Source organism: Protopterus annectens, chromosome 3.part0 (genome assembly GCF_019279795.1).
Source record: "Protopterus annectens isolate FY-2018-M chromosome 3.part0, PAN1.0, whole genome shotgun sequence".
Classification (NCBI taxonomy): Eukaryota; Metazoa; Chordata; order Ceratodontiformes; family Protopteridae; genus Protopterus; species Protopterus annectens.
In genome coordinates this window covers 188281234-188300419 of record NC_056731.1, presented here as the reverse complement: position 1 = coordinate 188300419, position 19186 = coordinate 188281234, and the positions used below count along the sequence as shown (strand labels likewise).

Below are 19186 nucleotides of genomic sequence, written 5' to 3'. Positions count from 1 at the left end.
AAATATATATATAAAAATGCCAGGCTTTTGTGATATAAAAAATGAGACCACAAGAAATAATTTCAAAACTTTTCCCACCTTTAATGTGACCAATAACCTGTACAATTCAGTTGAAAAACAAACAAAGCTGTTAAGGGAAAAAATATAAAAAACGTACAATAAGCTGGTTGCATAAGTGTGCACGCCCTTAAACTAATACTTCATTGAAGCACCTTTTGATTTAATTACAGCATTCAGTCTTCTTGGGTAGGAGTCTATCAGCATGGCACATCTTGACTTGCCAATATTTGCCCACTCTTCCTTGCAAAAGCACTCCAAATCTGTCAAATTGTAAGGGAATCTCTTGTGCACAGCCCTCTTCAGGTCACCCCACAGATTTTCTCTTGGATTTAGGTCTGGGCTCTTGCTGGGCCATTCTAAAACTTTCATTTTCTTCTGGTGAAGCCATTGTTTTGTTGATTTGGATGTATGCTTGGGGTCATTGTCGTGTTGAAAGGTGAAATTCTTCTTGATCTTCAGCTTTTTAGCAGATACCTGAAGGTTTTGGGCCATAAGTGACTGGTATTTGGAACTCTTCATAATTGACTAAAGCCCAGTTCCAGCTGAAGAAAAGCAACCCCAAAGCTTGATACTGCCACCACCAATCTTCACCATGGGGATGGTGTTCTTTTGGTGAAGCAAAGTGTTGTTTTTGCACCAGACATACCTTTTGGAATTGTGGCCAAAAAGTTCAACCTTAAGTGTAAGAAAAGGCTTCCATCTTGCAACCCTACCCCATAGCCCAGACATGTGGAGAATATGGTAGGTTGTTGTCACGTGTAGTACACAACCGGTACTTACCAGAAATTCCTGCAACTCCTTCAGTTTTGCTGTAGGTCTCTTGGCAGCCTCCCTGACCAGTTTTCGCCTCATCTTTTCAAAAGGTTTGGAAGAACGTCCAGTTATTTGCAATTTCACTGTTGTCCCATATTTTCTCCACTTTTTGATGACTGTCTCCACTGTGTTCCATGGTATATCCAATGCTGTGGAAATTTTTTTGTACCCTTCTCCTGACTGATACCTTTTAACAATGAGATCCCTTTGATGCTTTGTAAGCTCTCTGTGAACCATGGGTTTTGCTGTAGCAGGCAACTGAGTAAATGTCAGGAAAATCCAACTAGGACAGCTGAACTTTATTTGGGGTTAATCAGTCTCTCTGTAATTGGTGGCAGGTATGTACCCAAGAAGACTGAATGCTGTAATTAAACCAAAAGGTGCTTCAGCAAAGTATTAAGGGTGTGCACACTTATGCAACCAGCTTATTGTATGTTTTTTTTTTTTATATTTTTCCCTAACAGATTTGTTTATTTTTCAATTGACTTGCATAGGTTATAGGTCACATTAAAGGTGGGAAAAGTTTTAAAATTATTTATTGTGGTCTCATTTTTTATATCACAAAAAACTGGCATTATAACAGGGGTATGTACATTTTTGTATCCATTGTATGTATGTGTGTGTGTGTGTGTGTGTGTGTGTGTGTGTATATATATATATATATATATATATATATATATATATATATATACACACACACACACATATGTGTGTGTGTGTGTGTGTGTATATATATATATATATATATATATATATATATATATATATATATATATGTTTATATATGTATGTATTGAAAAAACTACAAAATAATTTAGCAATCCATTTTCTAAGTACAGTAATGTCCTCCAGGTTGAGTGTTACAGGAAATAAGACATCCAGGAGAAGGGAGTACTATCACATGCAACACTTCTGGGCAGTCTGTTATTTCCCCTTTAATAGCAACCCCTCTTAGACCTTATTGCTCACTTACTGTGTCCTCATATTGTCACGTAAACGTAATATAAATGTAAAATTTAATGTACAGGGCTTGATTGACAGTGATTTCTGTGTCCTGACATATATCAACTGAAATGCAAGAATAGGCCTGTTATGTACATATGATTTCTAGAAGAAGAATGTCTTATGTCAAAGATGCTCTTTAAGGCATTCTGTCGTAGTATGTTTAAGTTTTTATTTGTATATATTTTTTGTTTTCCTAATTTTAACTGGATACTTGTCCTGTGATAAGATCTAATGCAAGATAAACCCCAGAGTAAGGTTTAGAAGACTTACATGGTGTACTGCTTATAACAGAAATTTATCAAGAGATACCTCTTTTATCAGACCCATACCGTTTCTTACCTACCTGCCTTCACTCCATTTCCTCTCTCTGATTTTATCTGTGTATTCTGTCTAGTCTTCAGACCTCTGCCACAGCCTTTATTTTTCAGGGATTATCTAGCAAGGTAACCAAGGATGGAGTTAACGAGGGTGGGAAAAATGGAGGACATGTAAAGGTGCCACTCGCATTGTGGCCTTATGTCATTATTATAGTGACATTTGTGGACTCTTCCGGATTGCCAACAACTGCAATAGGGACAAAACCCATAATAATAAAGCTACTGCAAGAGGCACCCTGAAAACATGGAATCCTCCATGTATCTTGACAATTCTTAAATACAGTGTTTTTTCCTCGGTTTAAAATGTTTCTTATTAAATGTTTGAGTAGTTTGTTTGCACTGAGTTCTTTGTATTTTTTAATTTCAGTCTCACTATGCCACTCAGGCTCAGAGGTCCAGGAGTGCTACCAGGAAGCGCAAGAGAGAAGAGTCTGAACCACCAACATCAAAAGTTCGCAGCCGTAGTGCCTCTCGTCCTTCTCGAGATGCATCTGGAATCAGAGATCCAAAGGTTTGTTTCTAGATTAGAATGGCTTATGAGTTTTGGTCTTCATTTTGTGTTTTTGAGATTACTTCTTTCCTACCCCTCAAAAAAGCTGCCTTCTCCATATATTGCAGCAGTATATTTATTGCATTATATATCATTGCATATTCCTGAGCCATTTACTTCAAAATTGTCATCTGATTTTTTTCTGTGTTGTCATGATGGGAATGTTCACTTCTTTGTTTGACTAAAATGTAGACTGGGAAACAGGTTAAAGGACCACTACAGGAAAATAATTGAAAATATATATATTTTTTCACTTTTCCTTAAGTTTGGCTCTTTGCAAACCTGTATGTACCACATTGAAGTAGTAAATACCAATTTTATTCTGTTTGTACCCCTGACTGCCCTCCTGGAGGCAGACTTCCTGATAAGAATTAGTTCTGTTCTAAAACAAAATCTAGCCCATAATCCACTGCAAGTCCACTGTATTTGAGATTTTAGTGCCAATAACGGTAATCTCCAAGTGTAGTACCTCGCAGGTAGTTCTGCGCAGCTTTGGGCTTCGCCTAACTGATTGGCAGGGGAAAAACGAGTTTGAGTGACAGGCATGCTAATTTCCACAGTCTTGATACTGTGTCTAGTCAGTAAATCACTACACAAACGTTCCCAAAACAACCGGAATTACTCTCCAAAAACAATAGTTATAAGTGCAAAAGAATACCAGTAATAACTGGCATTCATCGCTAAAATAATAATGCGTATTTCCACATTCTACATACTGTGCAATCACAAACAGGCATCAGCATATGAAACCGGCATTACTAACGCATAACCCAAAACAACAGTTATACTGCGTATAGTACACAATTATGACTACGTGTACTAAACAAAGACATGTTTCGCTTTGCAGTGGGTAATTATTTTCAATTCAAATGCTGTTAGCTGACTATTGTGTAAGAAACAGAAAACACGAAAGAACTTGTTTTTAATTTACTTGTTAACAAGCACTGGACAGTGTTACTAAAAACGTTTCAGCAAATTATTTACTACTACAATAAGCAAGGCTAGGTAAGTTGCCAAGTTACAGAATACACATAGCCTGTTAAAAAGTTAAACAACGAGTAAAGAACAAACCATGGCATTTAATAATTTAGACTGTAAAATAAATCAACAGGTTTAGCTTATTACTTTGAGCCTTACCCACTGTGTATTTGCCTGGTAAGACAAGGTGCAATGCTGTTACTAACACCGTTCCACGTCCGATAGAAACAGTTTAGCTGACCTACTTTACAAAAAGCTAAAGTGAACATCTTACACACTCAGTGATAACATTTGTAATACTTTTATCCAAGCTAACAGGAGAACCAATTAAACTCTCAGTTGCACTACCTACTCCCTTTTCAATCATTAGATAACTGGTGGTTTATCAATAGCTGGAGTATGCAGGAGTAGCTAGTATGTAATGATAACATTTTACAGGTTTGAACTTAATTACGCATAATATTTTGCAGTGAAAAAGAATTTACGCATAATTGGGTATTAATAACTGCCCTACTTAACTGTAAAGAAATAATCACCAGCCAGGCTTTATAATAAATGCCTCTGAATGTTCTAGCGCAAGAAATTTGGACAAAGCGCAAAAATAATAACATGGTAATTTGAGTACTCAGACTGTATCTTTGCGAGTGTTAAAGTCTGTAAAAATGTATGTTTAAGTTGTGTGAACAAACTTGTTTTTCTGACTTGATTCAACTAAACAACTATTGAATATTCATAGCGATGCTGCCTTGCCACGGCAGCGGCGATGTGAATATTCATGCGGGTGTGAGGTCCTTGCGGCTGGAGGCGTGTTTGGGCCGGGATTTACTACTGCACATCCTGCGAGGTACTAGACTTGGTGATTACCCCCATAGCTGTATTGTCACAGTACTGTTCCATTCACTTAGAATGGAAGAACTGAGATGAGAAGCTATTTTTCAGAGGCCTCAGTAAAAGTATAATTCACAGTCATGCAGTGCCTCTTACAAATGTGTTTACTGCTGATGTATTACACATTCTGTGAAAAAAGCTTCCAGAAATAGTGGCTCTTTGCTGAGAGATATCAGCCTTTTTTTAGGCATTTAACTTTGATATGCCTCAGTTTCTTCTTCAGTTACTCCTCCCATATACCCCTGCTAGCAAGAGTATCACATTTCCTGCCCTGCAAGGTTCAGCTAGTGAGTCAGCTTTGCATGACAATACACATCAAACAGATTTGCTTGCTGTCTGCCTGGTGTGCCAGTAAAAGTGTTCCCTCATCTCTCTTACTCCTATCATCTTGAGTAGCACTTTTACAGTGAATCAGGTTACAAAACTGTTTTTTCTCAATCCTTCATATAAAGGAGTTTAAGTATTCCTTTACAAATGCCTGCAACATACACTGATTACAATTCATCTTGGCCACTGACAGATTGGGCTGTGTTTGCAAAAAAAATAAAATAAAATGAAAAACACAACTCTTTAAGAATATGGACATTTGCCTTACATAGATTTTCAGTCCTTGGCGTCATTTTCCCTTACACATACTACGGAGTTCTCCTTATATTTCTGTGTACTACTGCTAGTGTCTGCTCTTATTCATGTTTTTTTTTTTTATTTTAATTCAAATTAAATTATTTCCTTCTTGCTATGCAGTGCCTACTCCTACTGTTGTGAACAATGTGCATACTGTTAGTCCTCAGTGTCAGCTGTTGTCCATTGCAAGCCGTCAGTACAAGTTTCTCTATTCACTGATATCCAGAATTTCACACATTTCCTCAACAAGCTAGATAAATCAGACTACCGCCAACAATATGTTTCATACTACTGTCATGTTTTATGTACCTGTAACTGTTGCATTTCTGTAAACATATGAATATACTTCTTACAGCAAGGATCAAGCATAAAAAGCCATTTAGCTATGAACATCAATGAAACAAATGTGATGACAGCAATTATTAGAATTATACATAAACATCTACTCCTATGTACCAGAGGGATTGGCTATGGCTTCAGAAAAAACAAAAGGGTGCAAAGCTAAAACTTTGGATGTTGAACATCTGCTCTGTAACATCAAAGTACAGGCAAGCCAGATAATGTACAATTTGCCCATGGCCTTAACATTGCTTAAAGACAAACATATTAAGAGCTTCTATACAGTTAGAAACAAGAGCAGTCATGTAGGTAAGACACCTTTCAGTTATGCTTGCCTCAACAAGTGCATAACTTGTGAAGCCAGATGAATAACAGTGGCTTGCCTTTCAGTACATCAAGGGACCAGCTCAGCTAACAGGTATCATGCTGAGAGGTGATTCCATTCTGGCGACATCATCACTCCTCGGAGTAACTGCAATTCACTGATGTTCTTCGTGTTTCACTGTTGCAGTCATTACATTTGGGTAATCCTGCTGGCAGGTTGCCCTCAGCCAGCCTGAATTCCAAAGTCTTGGGTCCTGCGTCGGTTGCTGTCGCCCCTTCCCTGATGTCAGGTCATCAGGGGTATAAAAGAAGCAGCCGACGCCATTTTCTTCAGTCTTTCTTGCTGCGCGGTGCCCGAAGCAGAAGCAGTTTGCAAGTGCCGATCGGCCGACTCGTGAGATTTTCGTATTTGAGTTTCAGATCCGAAGTCTTCAATAAAGCTAAGTACCCCATTGGGGAAACATTTTTCTTGTTCCAGACCAATGTCAGAAAAAGTTAATAATTGTATTTCTTGTGGAAAGCAAATACCTCATAAGGATTTTCATTCTTACTGTATTCCTTGCCCTAGGCCCTGATCACGTTACTGGTTGTCGGTTTTGTGCTAGATTTAACCAGCGCACTATTAAGCGTTGGTATGATTTTGCTTTAAACTTTTTTGGACGCCGGTTTAATTAGCCTGAAATGTCATCGGATAGCCATCCGACTACCGGAGTTTACAAAAAATGCAAAGAAAAGGATAGAGAAAAACAACCGAGGCCCAAAACCGACAATGAAGCTTCTCATAAGCCAGTCGCCGGTTTTCAGTGAGGCGCTTTCGCAGGCCCTGACACCCGCTACTTTGGAGTCGCAGGCTGCTACTGACTCCCACGTGGAGTCGGACATGCCGCTGGATACTCAAGGTATTGGAGCCTTGGACACTAACCCCTCAGATGGGTCCGGAGCCGCTGAGCAGGTACTGGCTTCTGAGGGTGTATTCAGACCTAAACATCTTTACATTTAAATGACTTCAGCTTCAAAGACAAAGACTAAAGCACCTTCTAAAGCGAGGAAACAAACTCAAGAGCCATGTGGACAGGCCTCTATGCCCAAAAAACAGATGCTCAAAATGGTCAAAGACTTGATAACTTTGATCAGGGGTTCCCATCCCCCTCCTGATAAGAGGCCTAGGCAAGACACTGACTATGAATCTTCAGATCAGGTTTCTATTTCTTCTGATTCCTCTTCTGATCAGGAATATTCTCTTCCCCCCCTATGAGGATTCTGATGCTGAAGAATCTATACCTTCAGCATCTCCTCCTGAGGACTATTCCTTTGGGGAAACCTTGCATACCATGAGGGAACATTTATGCTGGGAGAGCCAAGATTTTTCAGAATCTAGAAAGAGGCTCAGGGATTTTCTTTTACTACCTCAGCACAGGCTTCTAGCCATTCCACCTGTGTTAGACATTGTATATGATGTATTTTCAGAGTCTAGTCTGACCCCTGACTCCTTACCCCCAGTTCCTGTTAAGCCTGACAGATATTACAGGGTTCCTGACTCACACAAATTTCTTTTTAGAAACCATGCTGCTGACCCAGAAACTTTCACAGAGTCCAAAGGGAGTTAAGGCTTCCACTGCAAAAAACCCAACCCCCTCTGACAGAGATTCAAGGGCACTGGATAGATGGGGAAAAAAGGTTTACACATCTGCAACTTTGGCTATAAGGGCCTTAAACTGTCAGTTTCATATGCTTAAGTATCAGCAACATGTCATGGGATTGCTTAAACAGAAAATGTTAAATTCTGAATGTGCAGAAAACAAGGAAATGCAGGATTTATTGTATGCAGCAGAACAAGTTGGAAAACATACTTTGCAATGTGGGTTTGATTCTTTGGAGGCCTCCTGCAGGGCCGCAGTTACGGGTTCTGTAATTAAGAGGCATGCTTGGTTAAAGGAACAAAATCTGACCTTTACAACTTGATACTTTGTTTGGTGTTAAGGCAGAAGAGGTGTTAAAGAAAATGGAGGACAAAGCTAAATCTATGCAAACTGTCAAAGATTTTTTATAAGTACAGCCACCTAGGTTTAGTAGACACTGGCCTACAAAGAAGTGGTCCTTTCCAGTGTCAGACAGACCTCAAAGGGGCAGATCCCAGGCGCAAAGTTCTTATAGGCCCAAGCAATGGGGGGATTCTACCTCCAAAGCTGGAGAAAATAGATCACAAACATACAGAAAACAGTCCCAATGACTTCCCCCTGCCTGCACCAAGCACTTATGTTCTGGCAGCATCCTTGGGGGGGGGGGGGGTTAGCACTTTTTGCTCAAAATTGGCGCATAATAACCCAGGAAAAGTGGGTTCTAAATATAGTGTCACAAGGCTATAAGTTCCATTTCCATACTCTGCCAAAGGCAAATGGCTGGCCAGATCTGCCAAAAAATCAATGGGCAGAGGCACAAAAACAAGACTCATCCCTCATGGACATGGGGGCCATTCAACAAGTACCAGAGCAAGAGCAGGGACAAGGATTTTACTCAAGACTGTTCTTTGTACCCAGAAAGGACTAGGCCTGGAGGCCAATACTGGACCTATCTATTCTAAACATTTTCTTGGATATTCTGAAATTCAAAATGTTGACTTTGCAGCAGCTTCTGCCCATGCTGGGCAAGAATGCTTGGCTTGTGACTTTAGGCCTAAAAGAGGCATACCTGCATGTTCCAGTCAGACAATCATGCAGAAGATACCCAAGATTCAAGGCTGGTTCAATGCATTACATATTCTCTGCACTGCCCTTGGCTTATCTACTGCGCCCAGTGTCAAGTGCCTGGCACCAGTAATTGCATTCTGCAGACAAAGAGGAATACAAATATATCCTTACTTGAACGACTGCCTCATTCAAGCATAGAACAAGGACATTCTTCTTCAGCATCTGGCATTTGTGAAAAGACTTCTAACATGCCTTGTGTACACAGTCAACAAAAAGAAATCAAAACTAGTACCCTCACAAGAGATAATATTCCTGGGTGCAAGCTTGAATACAACTGCCCGGATGGCTTATCTCATGCCAGGCAAACAAAGGCAACTGACTACCTATTTCAAAATGTTGGCAACAAAGGCCCAGTTATCTGCAAGAAAAATTCTGCTGGCTTTGGGCTTCATGGCCTCCTGCATCCTACTAATTCCATATGCAAGACTGCATATGAGGAAACTTCAATGGTACCTAAAAAGTGTTTGGACTCAACATTGCCACAGCCTGGAAACGGTCATTACTCTCATTCCCTGCCTGCAACAGGAGTTTCGATGGTGGGCAAAGGCTTGTCACCAGAACAAGGGACAGCCATTCACACTACCTGCAGCCAGGCAGACACTAAAAACAGATGCATGAGACTATGCCTGGGGAGCCCACATGGCAGGAAGATGCATTCAGGACATATGGTCCTCAAACCAAATGCATCTGCATATCAATCAAAAGAGATGTTGGCTGTTCAAAATGCACTGACAGCCTTCAAGGACGTACTTCAACCGGAACAACTACTGATAAAGACAGACAACACCATGGTCATGTGGTATATAAACAAGCAGGGGGCCACACATTCTTACCCCCTTTGCAGACTAGCCATGACCTTGTGGGACACAGCACTGACTTACCAAGTACATCTGCAGGCACAATTCCTGCCAGGAAAGGAAAATACTCTGGCAGACGAACTAAGCAGAAACCTCCTGGATCCCCATGAGTGGAAGCTCGATCCACAAGTCTTCAGCATGATAACAAGGAAATGGGGATGCCCGGACATAGATCTATTTGCCTCCCCTCTTAGTTACCAACTAAAAAGATTCTGCACAAGGACTTATCACAGACAAGCATGGAAAGTGGACGCCATATCTTTGAGCTGGAAAAACTCATCATTATATGCCTTTCCTCCACTGCCTCTCCTCCCCAAGTTGCTCCTAAAGGTCAGACAGGAGAAGCCAAAGATGATACTGATTGCCCCAGACTGGCCACGCCAGTACTGGTATCCAATACTAAGGAACTTATCTCTATACCTAGCTTGGACCATACCTCAATTACCTCGACTACTGTCACAGCAAAACAATCAGATCCTGCACAGCCACTTCAGGACATTAAACTTGGCAGCATGGCGGGTAATGTAGTCATACAAAAAAACACCACTCAGTAAAGCTGTGATGGATGTCATTCTGGAAGCCAGAAGGCCTAGTACTAGAAAGTCTTATGCTGGAAAATGGAAGAGATTCTGTGATACAGCGATACCAAATATTCTTCAGATTTTGCAATGCTTAACTGAGATGCAGGACAAAGGCCTATCTTTTTCATGGATTAAAATTCATGCCTCTGCCATTTCGGCTCATTACAATACAGAGCCACCACTTTTTTCTCACCCTTAATTAAGGCAGTACCTCAGAGGAGGCAAAATTTAAGGCTCCCAAGGAGACTACCAATACCTGCATGGGACCTCAACTATGTCTTGGAAAAGCTCACAATGCCTCCTTTTGAGCCAGCTGCTACTGCTGATATGAAGTTTTTATCTTGGAAAACAGCTCTGCTCTTAGCAATTACTTCTGCAAAACGAGTTTCAGAGCTACAGGCGCTCGTGGCTGTGGAACCTTTCATCATTTTTCATCCAGGCAGGGTCTCCCTGAGGACAAACCCAACATTTATGCCTAAAGTAGTGTCCAGTGTGGCGCTTAACCAAGCCATCCATCTGCCAACCTTTTACCCAAATCCACAGAACAAGGGGGGGGAGAATTCTGCATTCTTTGGATGTACACAGACAGCTTAGATTCTACTTGGACAGAACCAAAGCTGTCAGGAAGACAGAGCAATTACTAGTGGCATATGCTGCAGGATCACAAGGGAAGCCTATCTCAAAGCAGACTATTTCTAAGTGGTTAGGCCACTGCATTCATTTCTGCTCCTTACACCATGGCAAACCAGTGCCTAAGGGCATTAAGCCTCATTCCACCAGAGCTGCAGCCACCTCAGCAGCCTTTCTCAGGGGAGTACCAATCGGAGACATTTTAGAGGCGGCTACTTGGAGTTCAGTGCACACCTTCACAAAGTATTATCATCTGCCACTCTACTCTAAATCCAGGGCAGGCCTTGCCACTGCAGTCCTGCAGGACCTCATAGCCGATCCTACTGCTGTCTAATTCCAGCCTCCCAGCCATAGCTTTGGGACTCTACCCAAATGTAATGACTGCAACAGTGAAACACGAAGAACATATTACAGTTGTGTGCACTTACCATAAACGTAGATGTTCGAGTGTATTCACTGTTGCAGTCCAGGTTACCCACCCACCTTCCCCTTTTTTTCTTTTGGATCTTATCTTTCCTTCTCTGATTTATACTACTTGTGTGGTGTATTTGCTTATAGATGAGGGTAAAATTTATGTTGGTGTATTTCTGAATGTATATAAAAAGTTTGGCTACCCTTTTTGGGGGGCACCTGACATCTGGGGCAAGAAATACCGAAGAAAATGGCATCGGCTGCTTCTTTTGTACCCCAGACGACCTGACGTCAGGGAAGGGGCGACAGCAACTGACGCAGGACCCAAGATTTTGGAATTCAGGCCGGCTGAGGGCAACCTGCCAGCAGGATTACTCAAATGTAATGACTGCAACAGTGAATACACTCGAACATCTACATTTATGGTAAGTGTACACAACTGTAATTTCAGCAACATAAGATGGAGGTGTGATGCATATGCTTGTGAACCCTAAGTCACAGGCAATGGCTTATCATTTGCACATGGAATCCTAACAGTAGTATCAGATGAGGCTAGAAAAGGACCACTGAGGAAACCTGGTTTTAAACTGACGATACAACTTAATATTCATATGGTACCTGTGTCACAAAACTGTTACATTTCAACATGGACTGCACACAAGGTAGTAGTGTAATAAATTGTTCATCCATATTTGTGCGGACATTACTCCAGTGTAACATCTTACTATCATTTACTAGTTTCCATACTAGAATACCCTGCTGACTGCTTCTGCAAGTCATATCAAAAAAGGCATGTCAGCAAATGGGAAAACGGGCATAATTAGTGATACTGACTCTTGTTAACACCATATTGTGGCATTTACAGGCAACTGTGAATTATCCTGCAGCACAGTAAATGGAATACTCCACTCCCTGCAGCAGATCGCACAGCATTATCTTTCTGGCTTCCTGGTACAGTTTAAAACACTATGTAATCCAACTGGTATGCACACTTGGTGAGAAACTCATGTTCCAGAAATTAAATACACACATGCCTGACCTGTCAGAACATATTTGACAAAGTGAAGGTACTGGTATGTTCAGGCATTATAATCACCTCTAATGCATATCTCACAACATATGAAGCACCGCTGTGAACCCCAATCTTCAGAGAATCTGACTCTTACAGAGTGCCAGGTTGTCAAGTGACACAATGCCCCTTACAATACCCATCCTGACATCATTGACTCTCCATTGATTGTCAGTGTTCCATGCCGCCCATTCTGAAGCCTCCACACTAGTCTATTGCTGAGATGGTTTGTGTAGTTTATGGCAGTGGTAAAAAGGAGCAAAATAACCTTTGGAAAATCTGGACAGAGAGGATGCAACTCAGAGAGCTTCCCCATCTATCAAATGAACCAACTCATCATATTTTTGCTAAACTTTCCAGAGCTGGGACAAAAATTGCATTTCCAGACGTGATTTTAAATGGCATTTTTTATGTCCTGTATGACTCTCTGCAAATGACGCCAGGCAAACAACGTAGCAGTATTAGCTACTGCAAGTGGAATGCACCGACTCCAGGAGCCTCCAGTAAGTGCTTTCCTGTCAGTCCTGCCAGGCTATATCACTCTGTTTCACATCACTCTTGCTAAACTTATATACTGGTGAACCATGCTGCTTTTCCCGTCTATTTGCAAGACACTGACTACACATAAGCTGGCGATGTCAGCTCTGGGCACCTCCTCCATTTAAGAGGGTTGGTCTCATCCATGCCATGCTGTGTCATTCTGTTTGACACATTCAAGACTAAACACACAGAGAAAATGCACTGGTGAACCGTGCGGCATTGCCCACCTCTCCACAAAACAGTGCTGCAACAACTGTGGGCCACCCAATCTGCAGTTGATGTCAGTTCAGGCCACCCAACAGTTGTTGCAGCAAGCCCACTGCACTGACATCATGTCATCCCTAAACAGGGTTGGTGCCAGTGCAGCTCAAGCTACATTGTTCGTTACACCTCATTCTCTCTCTCTCTCTCTCACTCACTCACTCTCTCTCACTCACCCACCCACCTCTTACTTACTCACTCTTACTTACTCACTCTTACTTACTCACTCTTACTTACTCACTCTTACTCACTCACTCTTACTCACTCACTCTTACTCACTCAGTCACTCACTCACTCTTACTCACTCAGTCACTCATCACTCTTACTCACTCACTCTTGCTCACTCTTACTCACTCACTCACTCTCTCACTCTCACTGAGACACTCTCACTCAGACACATACATTCACAAAGGCAGACTTGCAATCTAACATTAAAGGTGAAGTTGTTCTATCTCGCCGTTTTGCTCTTATACGTGGGTTCGGAGCCGATCCCTCGGCTCCGAGTCGGCCGCTTTTCAAGCTCAAACTCTCAGAGAAGCTCAAGACACAGTATATATCCCATGATGCTCTACTATAAACCCCAGATCTTGTTTGCCGCTGCAACGGATCTACAGACTCATCAGAGGAAGCTCGGGCCAGTGTTATTTTTCTATATTTAAAAAAAATATTTTTCTCTTGTAGTGTTAGCTAGTGTTTTCTTTTAAAAAATAGAGTTTAGTTAGAGTTAGTGTGTAGACTGGTATATTTTTGGAGTGTTTTTCATAACGGCCGTTTTTTTCTAGGCCTTTCTTAGTTCTTTGGGTGTGACAGGGCTCTGTCAGCTCCTTTCTGTGTGTGCTAGTTTTATTAGTGGTAGTTTAAAATTAGTTAGAACATTTAGAGATTAGCTAGATGTTCATCGTGTTTCATTGTTGCATTCATGACTGTAGGGTTCTCCCCTGCCGGCAGGCAGTCCTCGGTCGGCCAGAATCCCAAAGTCTGGGTCCGGCGTCGGCTGTTCAACCATGCTCCCTGACGTCAGAGTGCCAGGAGTACAAAGCTGACAGCCGACGCCATCTTCTCCAGTCTTTCTTGCCGTGCGGTGATAGCAGTTCGCAAGTGCCGGTCGGCTGACTCCTGACGATTTTTTCTGATAAACTTCAGTCCGAAGGCTTTCTTCTCCACTCAAAGCTAAGTACCCCGTTGGGGAAACGTTTTTCTTGCTCCAGTCCGATGTCAGAAAAAGTTAATAATTGTATTTCATGTGGGAAGCAAATACCTCATAAGGATTTTCATTCTTACTGTATTCCTTGCTTTAGGCCCTGACCACAACGTAGCTAGTTGTCGGTTTTGTGCTAGATTCAATCAACGTACAATTAAACGAAGGTACGGTTTTGCTTTTCATTACTTCGGTAGGCGCTTTAACTACAAAATGTCGTCGAATACGGTTCAGGCTACCGGAGTTCACAAACGTCGCAAGGATAAAGACAGTCCTCCGAGGTCCAAATCTGATGATAGTGCACAAGCGGAGCCAGCTTCAGGTTCGGCCGTCGTCAGTGAGGCCCTTTTGCAGCCCCTGTCATCGGCCATTTCAGAACTGATGGCCGAAACGGACTCTCATGAGGAGCCAACCAGGCTTTTAAATATTTCTATTGCAGGACCTTCGGACAATGCTCCTTGGATGGGTCGGGCAGCTGTGCAGGTACCGGCTTCCGAAGGGGTTTTCAGGCCTACTCATCTTCTAATAAAGGCAAAGGCTAAGACTCCCTCTAAATCAAAGACTGCAACACAGGCCTCTTCTGAACCGGCTCCCAAGTCACAGAAACAGTTACTCAAGATGGCGGAGGATTTACTTACTATGATTAGGGGTTCACATCCCCCTCCAGATAAAAGGCCAAGGCAGGATGTTTATTATGATTCCTCTGATCAGGCTTCTGTTTCTTCAGTTTCTTCTTCTGAGCAGGAATATTCTTTCCCTCCTTATGAGGATTCTGATGCTGAGGAATCCATTCCTTCAGCTTCTCTTCTTTTGGGGAAACTTTGCATGAAATGAGGGAACATTTCCACTGGGAAGGACAGGAGTTTTCGGAATCTAAGAAAAGACTAAGGGATTTTCTTCTTCTCCCCCAACATAGACCCCTAGCTATTCCTCCTGTTTTGGATATTGTGGATGATGCTTTTTCGGAGGCTAACTTAACCCCTGACTCTTTTCCTCCTGCTCCTGTTAAGCCTGATAGATATTACAGGGTTCCTAATTCCCACCAGTTTTTATACACGAACCCTTCTGCTGACCCTGAAACCATTTCTCAGGGTCCTAAGGGAGTTAAGGCCGCTTCTGTCAAAAACCCCATTCCCACAGAAAAGGATTCTAGATCTTTACAAAGATGGGGCAAAAAAGTGTACACTTCTGCTACTTTGTCCATTAGGGCTTTAAACTGTCAGTTTCATATGCTGAAATTCCAGCAATTTCTTTTGTCTGTTTTAAAATAAAAGCTTACTTCCATTTCTGCCTGTGCAGATGATAAAGAATTACATGACTTATTGCATGCCACTGAACAAGTTGGGAAGCATGGTTTACACTGTGGATTTGATGCCTTGGAGGCTTCTTGTAGGGCTGCTGCCTCCGGCACAGTCATTAGAAGGCATGCATGGCTAAAGGAACAAAATTTGCCAGAACAAGTAAAAGCTAAATTATTGGATGCTCCTGTTCAGCATAATGTTTTATTTGGATCAAAAGCCGAAGAGGTGATTAAAAAGATGGAGGATAAGGCGAAATCCATGCAAACAGTTAAAGATTTCTTACAGGTACAGCCACCAAGATTTAGCAGGAATTGGCCTTCTAAAAATTGGTCCTTTCCCACTTCAGACAGGCCTCAGAGGGGTAGATATAGATGCTCCAGAGGAAGGCCTCAAACACAAGCTTCTTATAGACCAAGACAGTTGACTGCTTCAACCCCTAGGGGAGGAGAGGGATAGGTCACAAACTCATAGGAAACAAACTCAATGACTCCCTCTGTTGGGCTGCAGGAACTTCTTGCCTGGAAGCCCCCCTCGGAGTAAAACTCTCTCTTTTTTATCAAAATTGGACTCATATAACCCAAGACAAGTGGGTTTTGGATGTGGTTTTAAGAGGTTACAAATTCCATTTTCATACCATGCCAAGGCCAAGCGGTTGGCCAGACCTTCCAAACATCAATGGACAGAGGCCTTAAACCAGGTGGAAGGTCTTTTGGCTATGAAAGCCTTGGAACTGGTTCCAATTTCAGAGATGGGACAAGGTTTTTACTCAAGGCTCTTTCTAGTCCCCAAGAAGCAAAACTCATGGAGACCCATTCTGAATCTGTCCGTCTTGAACACCTTTCTAGAGATTCCAAAATTCAAGATGCTTACTCTACAGCACCTACTTCCAATGCTATCCAAAGATGCGTGGTTGGTAACTTTGGATTTAAAGGAGGCATATTTACACATTCCCATCAGACAGGAACACAGAAAATACCTTGGGTTCAAGGCCGGATCGAGGCACTTTCAATTCTCTGCGCTGCCCTTTGGATTGTCTACTGTGCCCGGGGTCTTCACCAAATGCCTGGCTCCAGTAGTAGCTTACTGCAGACTCAAGGGAATTCAAATTTACCCTTATCTGGATGATTGTCTAATTCAGGCAGACAGCAAGGATGTCTTACTCCAGCGTCTAGAGTTTGTACAGAACCTCCTCAAGTTCCTGGGATTCTCTGTAAACATAAAAAAGTCAAATTTGACACCCTCACAGCAGATAACTTTTCTGGGTGCTCTTCTAAACACCACAACCCAGATGGCATTTCTGACATCCGAAAAACAATTACAGCTAGCTTCAACTTTCAAAACCTTGGCAACTTTAACTCAGCTATCTGCAAGGAGATTCCTGCAGGCTTTGGGTTACATGGCCTCCTGCATCCTTCTCGTACCATATGCAAGACTACACATGAGGAAAATACAGTGGTACCTAAAAAGCGTATGGTCTCAGCATTGCCACAGTTGACATACTGATCTCCGTCCTGCCTTGCCTTCAAAAGGAATTTCTTTGGTGGTCCAGGGCATGCACTCTAAACAAAGGGAAACCCTTCTGTCTGCCTCCTGCCACTCAGATTCTGACCACGGACGCCTCGGATTATGCTTGGGGAGCCCATTTTCAGGGCAACTGTCTGCAGGGCCTTTGGACAAAGGATCAGAAGAACCTGCATATCAATTTAAAGGAAATGTTAGCTGTTCAGAAAGCTCTAATGGCCTTCAGGAATCTTCTACAACCAGGACAACTACTAATACGGAAAGACAACACCACAGTTATGTGGTACATAAACAAGCAAGGGGGATCTCATTCCTACCCCCTTTGCAGGCTAGCCATGGATCTATGGAACACAGCTCTAGCTTGCAATCTGGACCTTCAAGCTCAGTTTCTACCAGGGAAGCAAAACTTCCTGGCAGACAGTCTGAGCAGAAACCTTTCAGATCCACATGAGTGGATGCTGGACACCAAAATATTCAGGATGATAACAGCAGTCTGGGGATGTCCTCACATAGACCTCTTTGCATCCCATCTCAATCATCAACTACAGAATTTTTGCACCAGGACTTTCCACAAAGAAGCTTGGAAAGTGGATGCCCTATCATTCAGTTGGAGGAACCTCTCGGGATATGCCTTTCCACCTCTTCCTCTTCTTCCACGGGTATTATTAAAGATAAAACAGGACAAGCCCAAGATGATAATCTTGCTGGCCCCAAATTGGCCTTGACAGTTTTGGTACCCAACTCTACAAAACCTATGTCTGGAGCCCACTTGGGTTTTACCTCAGTCTCCGAACCTTCTGTCCCAACATCAGGGTCAGGTTCTACACTCTCATGTCAGAACTCTCAGCCTGGCGGCCTGGTTAATCCGGGGCCTTTGATTTCTTCTTTCCTACCCAAGCACGTTATGGATGTCATTTTAGAAGCCAGAAATCCTAGCACTAGAAAATCTTATGCAGGAAAATGGAAAAAATTTTGTTCCTGGATGCAGGCTCAGGATTCTGATCTTCTTCCGAACATTCCTTCAATTTTACTTTACTTGACAGATCTCTTACATAAGGGTCTCTCTTTCTCTTCCATTAACATACATGCCTCTGCTATTTCTGCTCATTATAATACAGATCCTCCAATCTTTTCCCACCAGCTCATGAGACAGTTTCTCAGAAGAGCTAAGAATTTAAGACCTCCTAGATCTCCTCCCATTCCTGCTTGGGATCTTAACTATGTATTGGAAAAACTAACCTTGCCTCCTTTTGAGCCTGCTGCCTCTTCTGACATCAAGTTTTTATCTTGGAAGACAGCTATCCTGTTAGCCCTAACCTCTGCCAGAAGAGTTTCAGAGTTACAAGCTCTTATGGCTGTGGAACCTTATATTATTTTTCATCAAGACAGGGTGTCTTTGAGGACTAATCCTACCTTCATGCCTAAGGTGGTTTCCAAAGTGGCTTTAAATCAAACTATCCACTTGCCAACTTTTTTCCCCACTCCTCAAAATAAAGGGGAAAGGATCTTACATTCCTTGGATGTACACAGACAACTACGTTTTTACGTAGACAGAACCAAGGACATCAGAAAATCAGAACAATTGTTTGTTTCGTATGCTTCAAGTTCCCAAGGTAAAGCCATTTCAAAACAGACCTTTTCTAAATGGATTGCTCATGGAATCAGATTTTGTTATTCACACGATGGAAAGCAAATCCCAGGGAGTATACGGACTCATTCCACCAGAGCTGCTGCCACTTCTGTGGCCTTCCTCAGGAGAGTTCTACCAAAGACATTTTGGAAGCTGCAACTTGGAGTTCAGTGCATACTTTTTCTAAGCACTACAATCTACCTCTCTACTCTAAGTCTAGGGCAGGCTTTGCCTCTGCAGTCTTGCAGGGCCTTTTAGCCACCCCTTCTTCTGTATGACCACCTCCCTTACTTTCAGCTTTGGGATTCTACCCTACAGTCATGACTGCAACAGTGAAACACGATGAACATAGTACAGTTGTGTACACCTACCATAAAGATGTAGATGTTAGAGTGTCTTCACTGTTGCAGTCTGGGTTTCCCTCCCTCCTGTCCCCTCTTATTTTTACTTTTGTGTGGTTCCTTTTTTCACCATTCTTCTGA

The 19186-nt window shown here is 42.2% G+C and overlaps 1 protein-coding gene across 1 annotated transcript in view; it reads left to right on the top strand.

Moving 5' to 3' along the window:
- The window catches only part of GTPBP4 (GTP binding protein 4), an 869480-nt gene that overhangs the window by 637822 nt on the left and 212472 nt on the right, over window positions 1-19186 (top strand). Inside the window, exon 16 of the mRNA XM_044064686.1 lies at window positions 2623-2766. Within this exon, the coding sequence (XP_043920621.1) occupies window positions 2623-2766 (144 nt within the window). The remainder of the gene's footprint in view (window positions 1-2622; window positions 2767-19186) is intronic.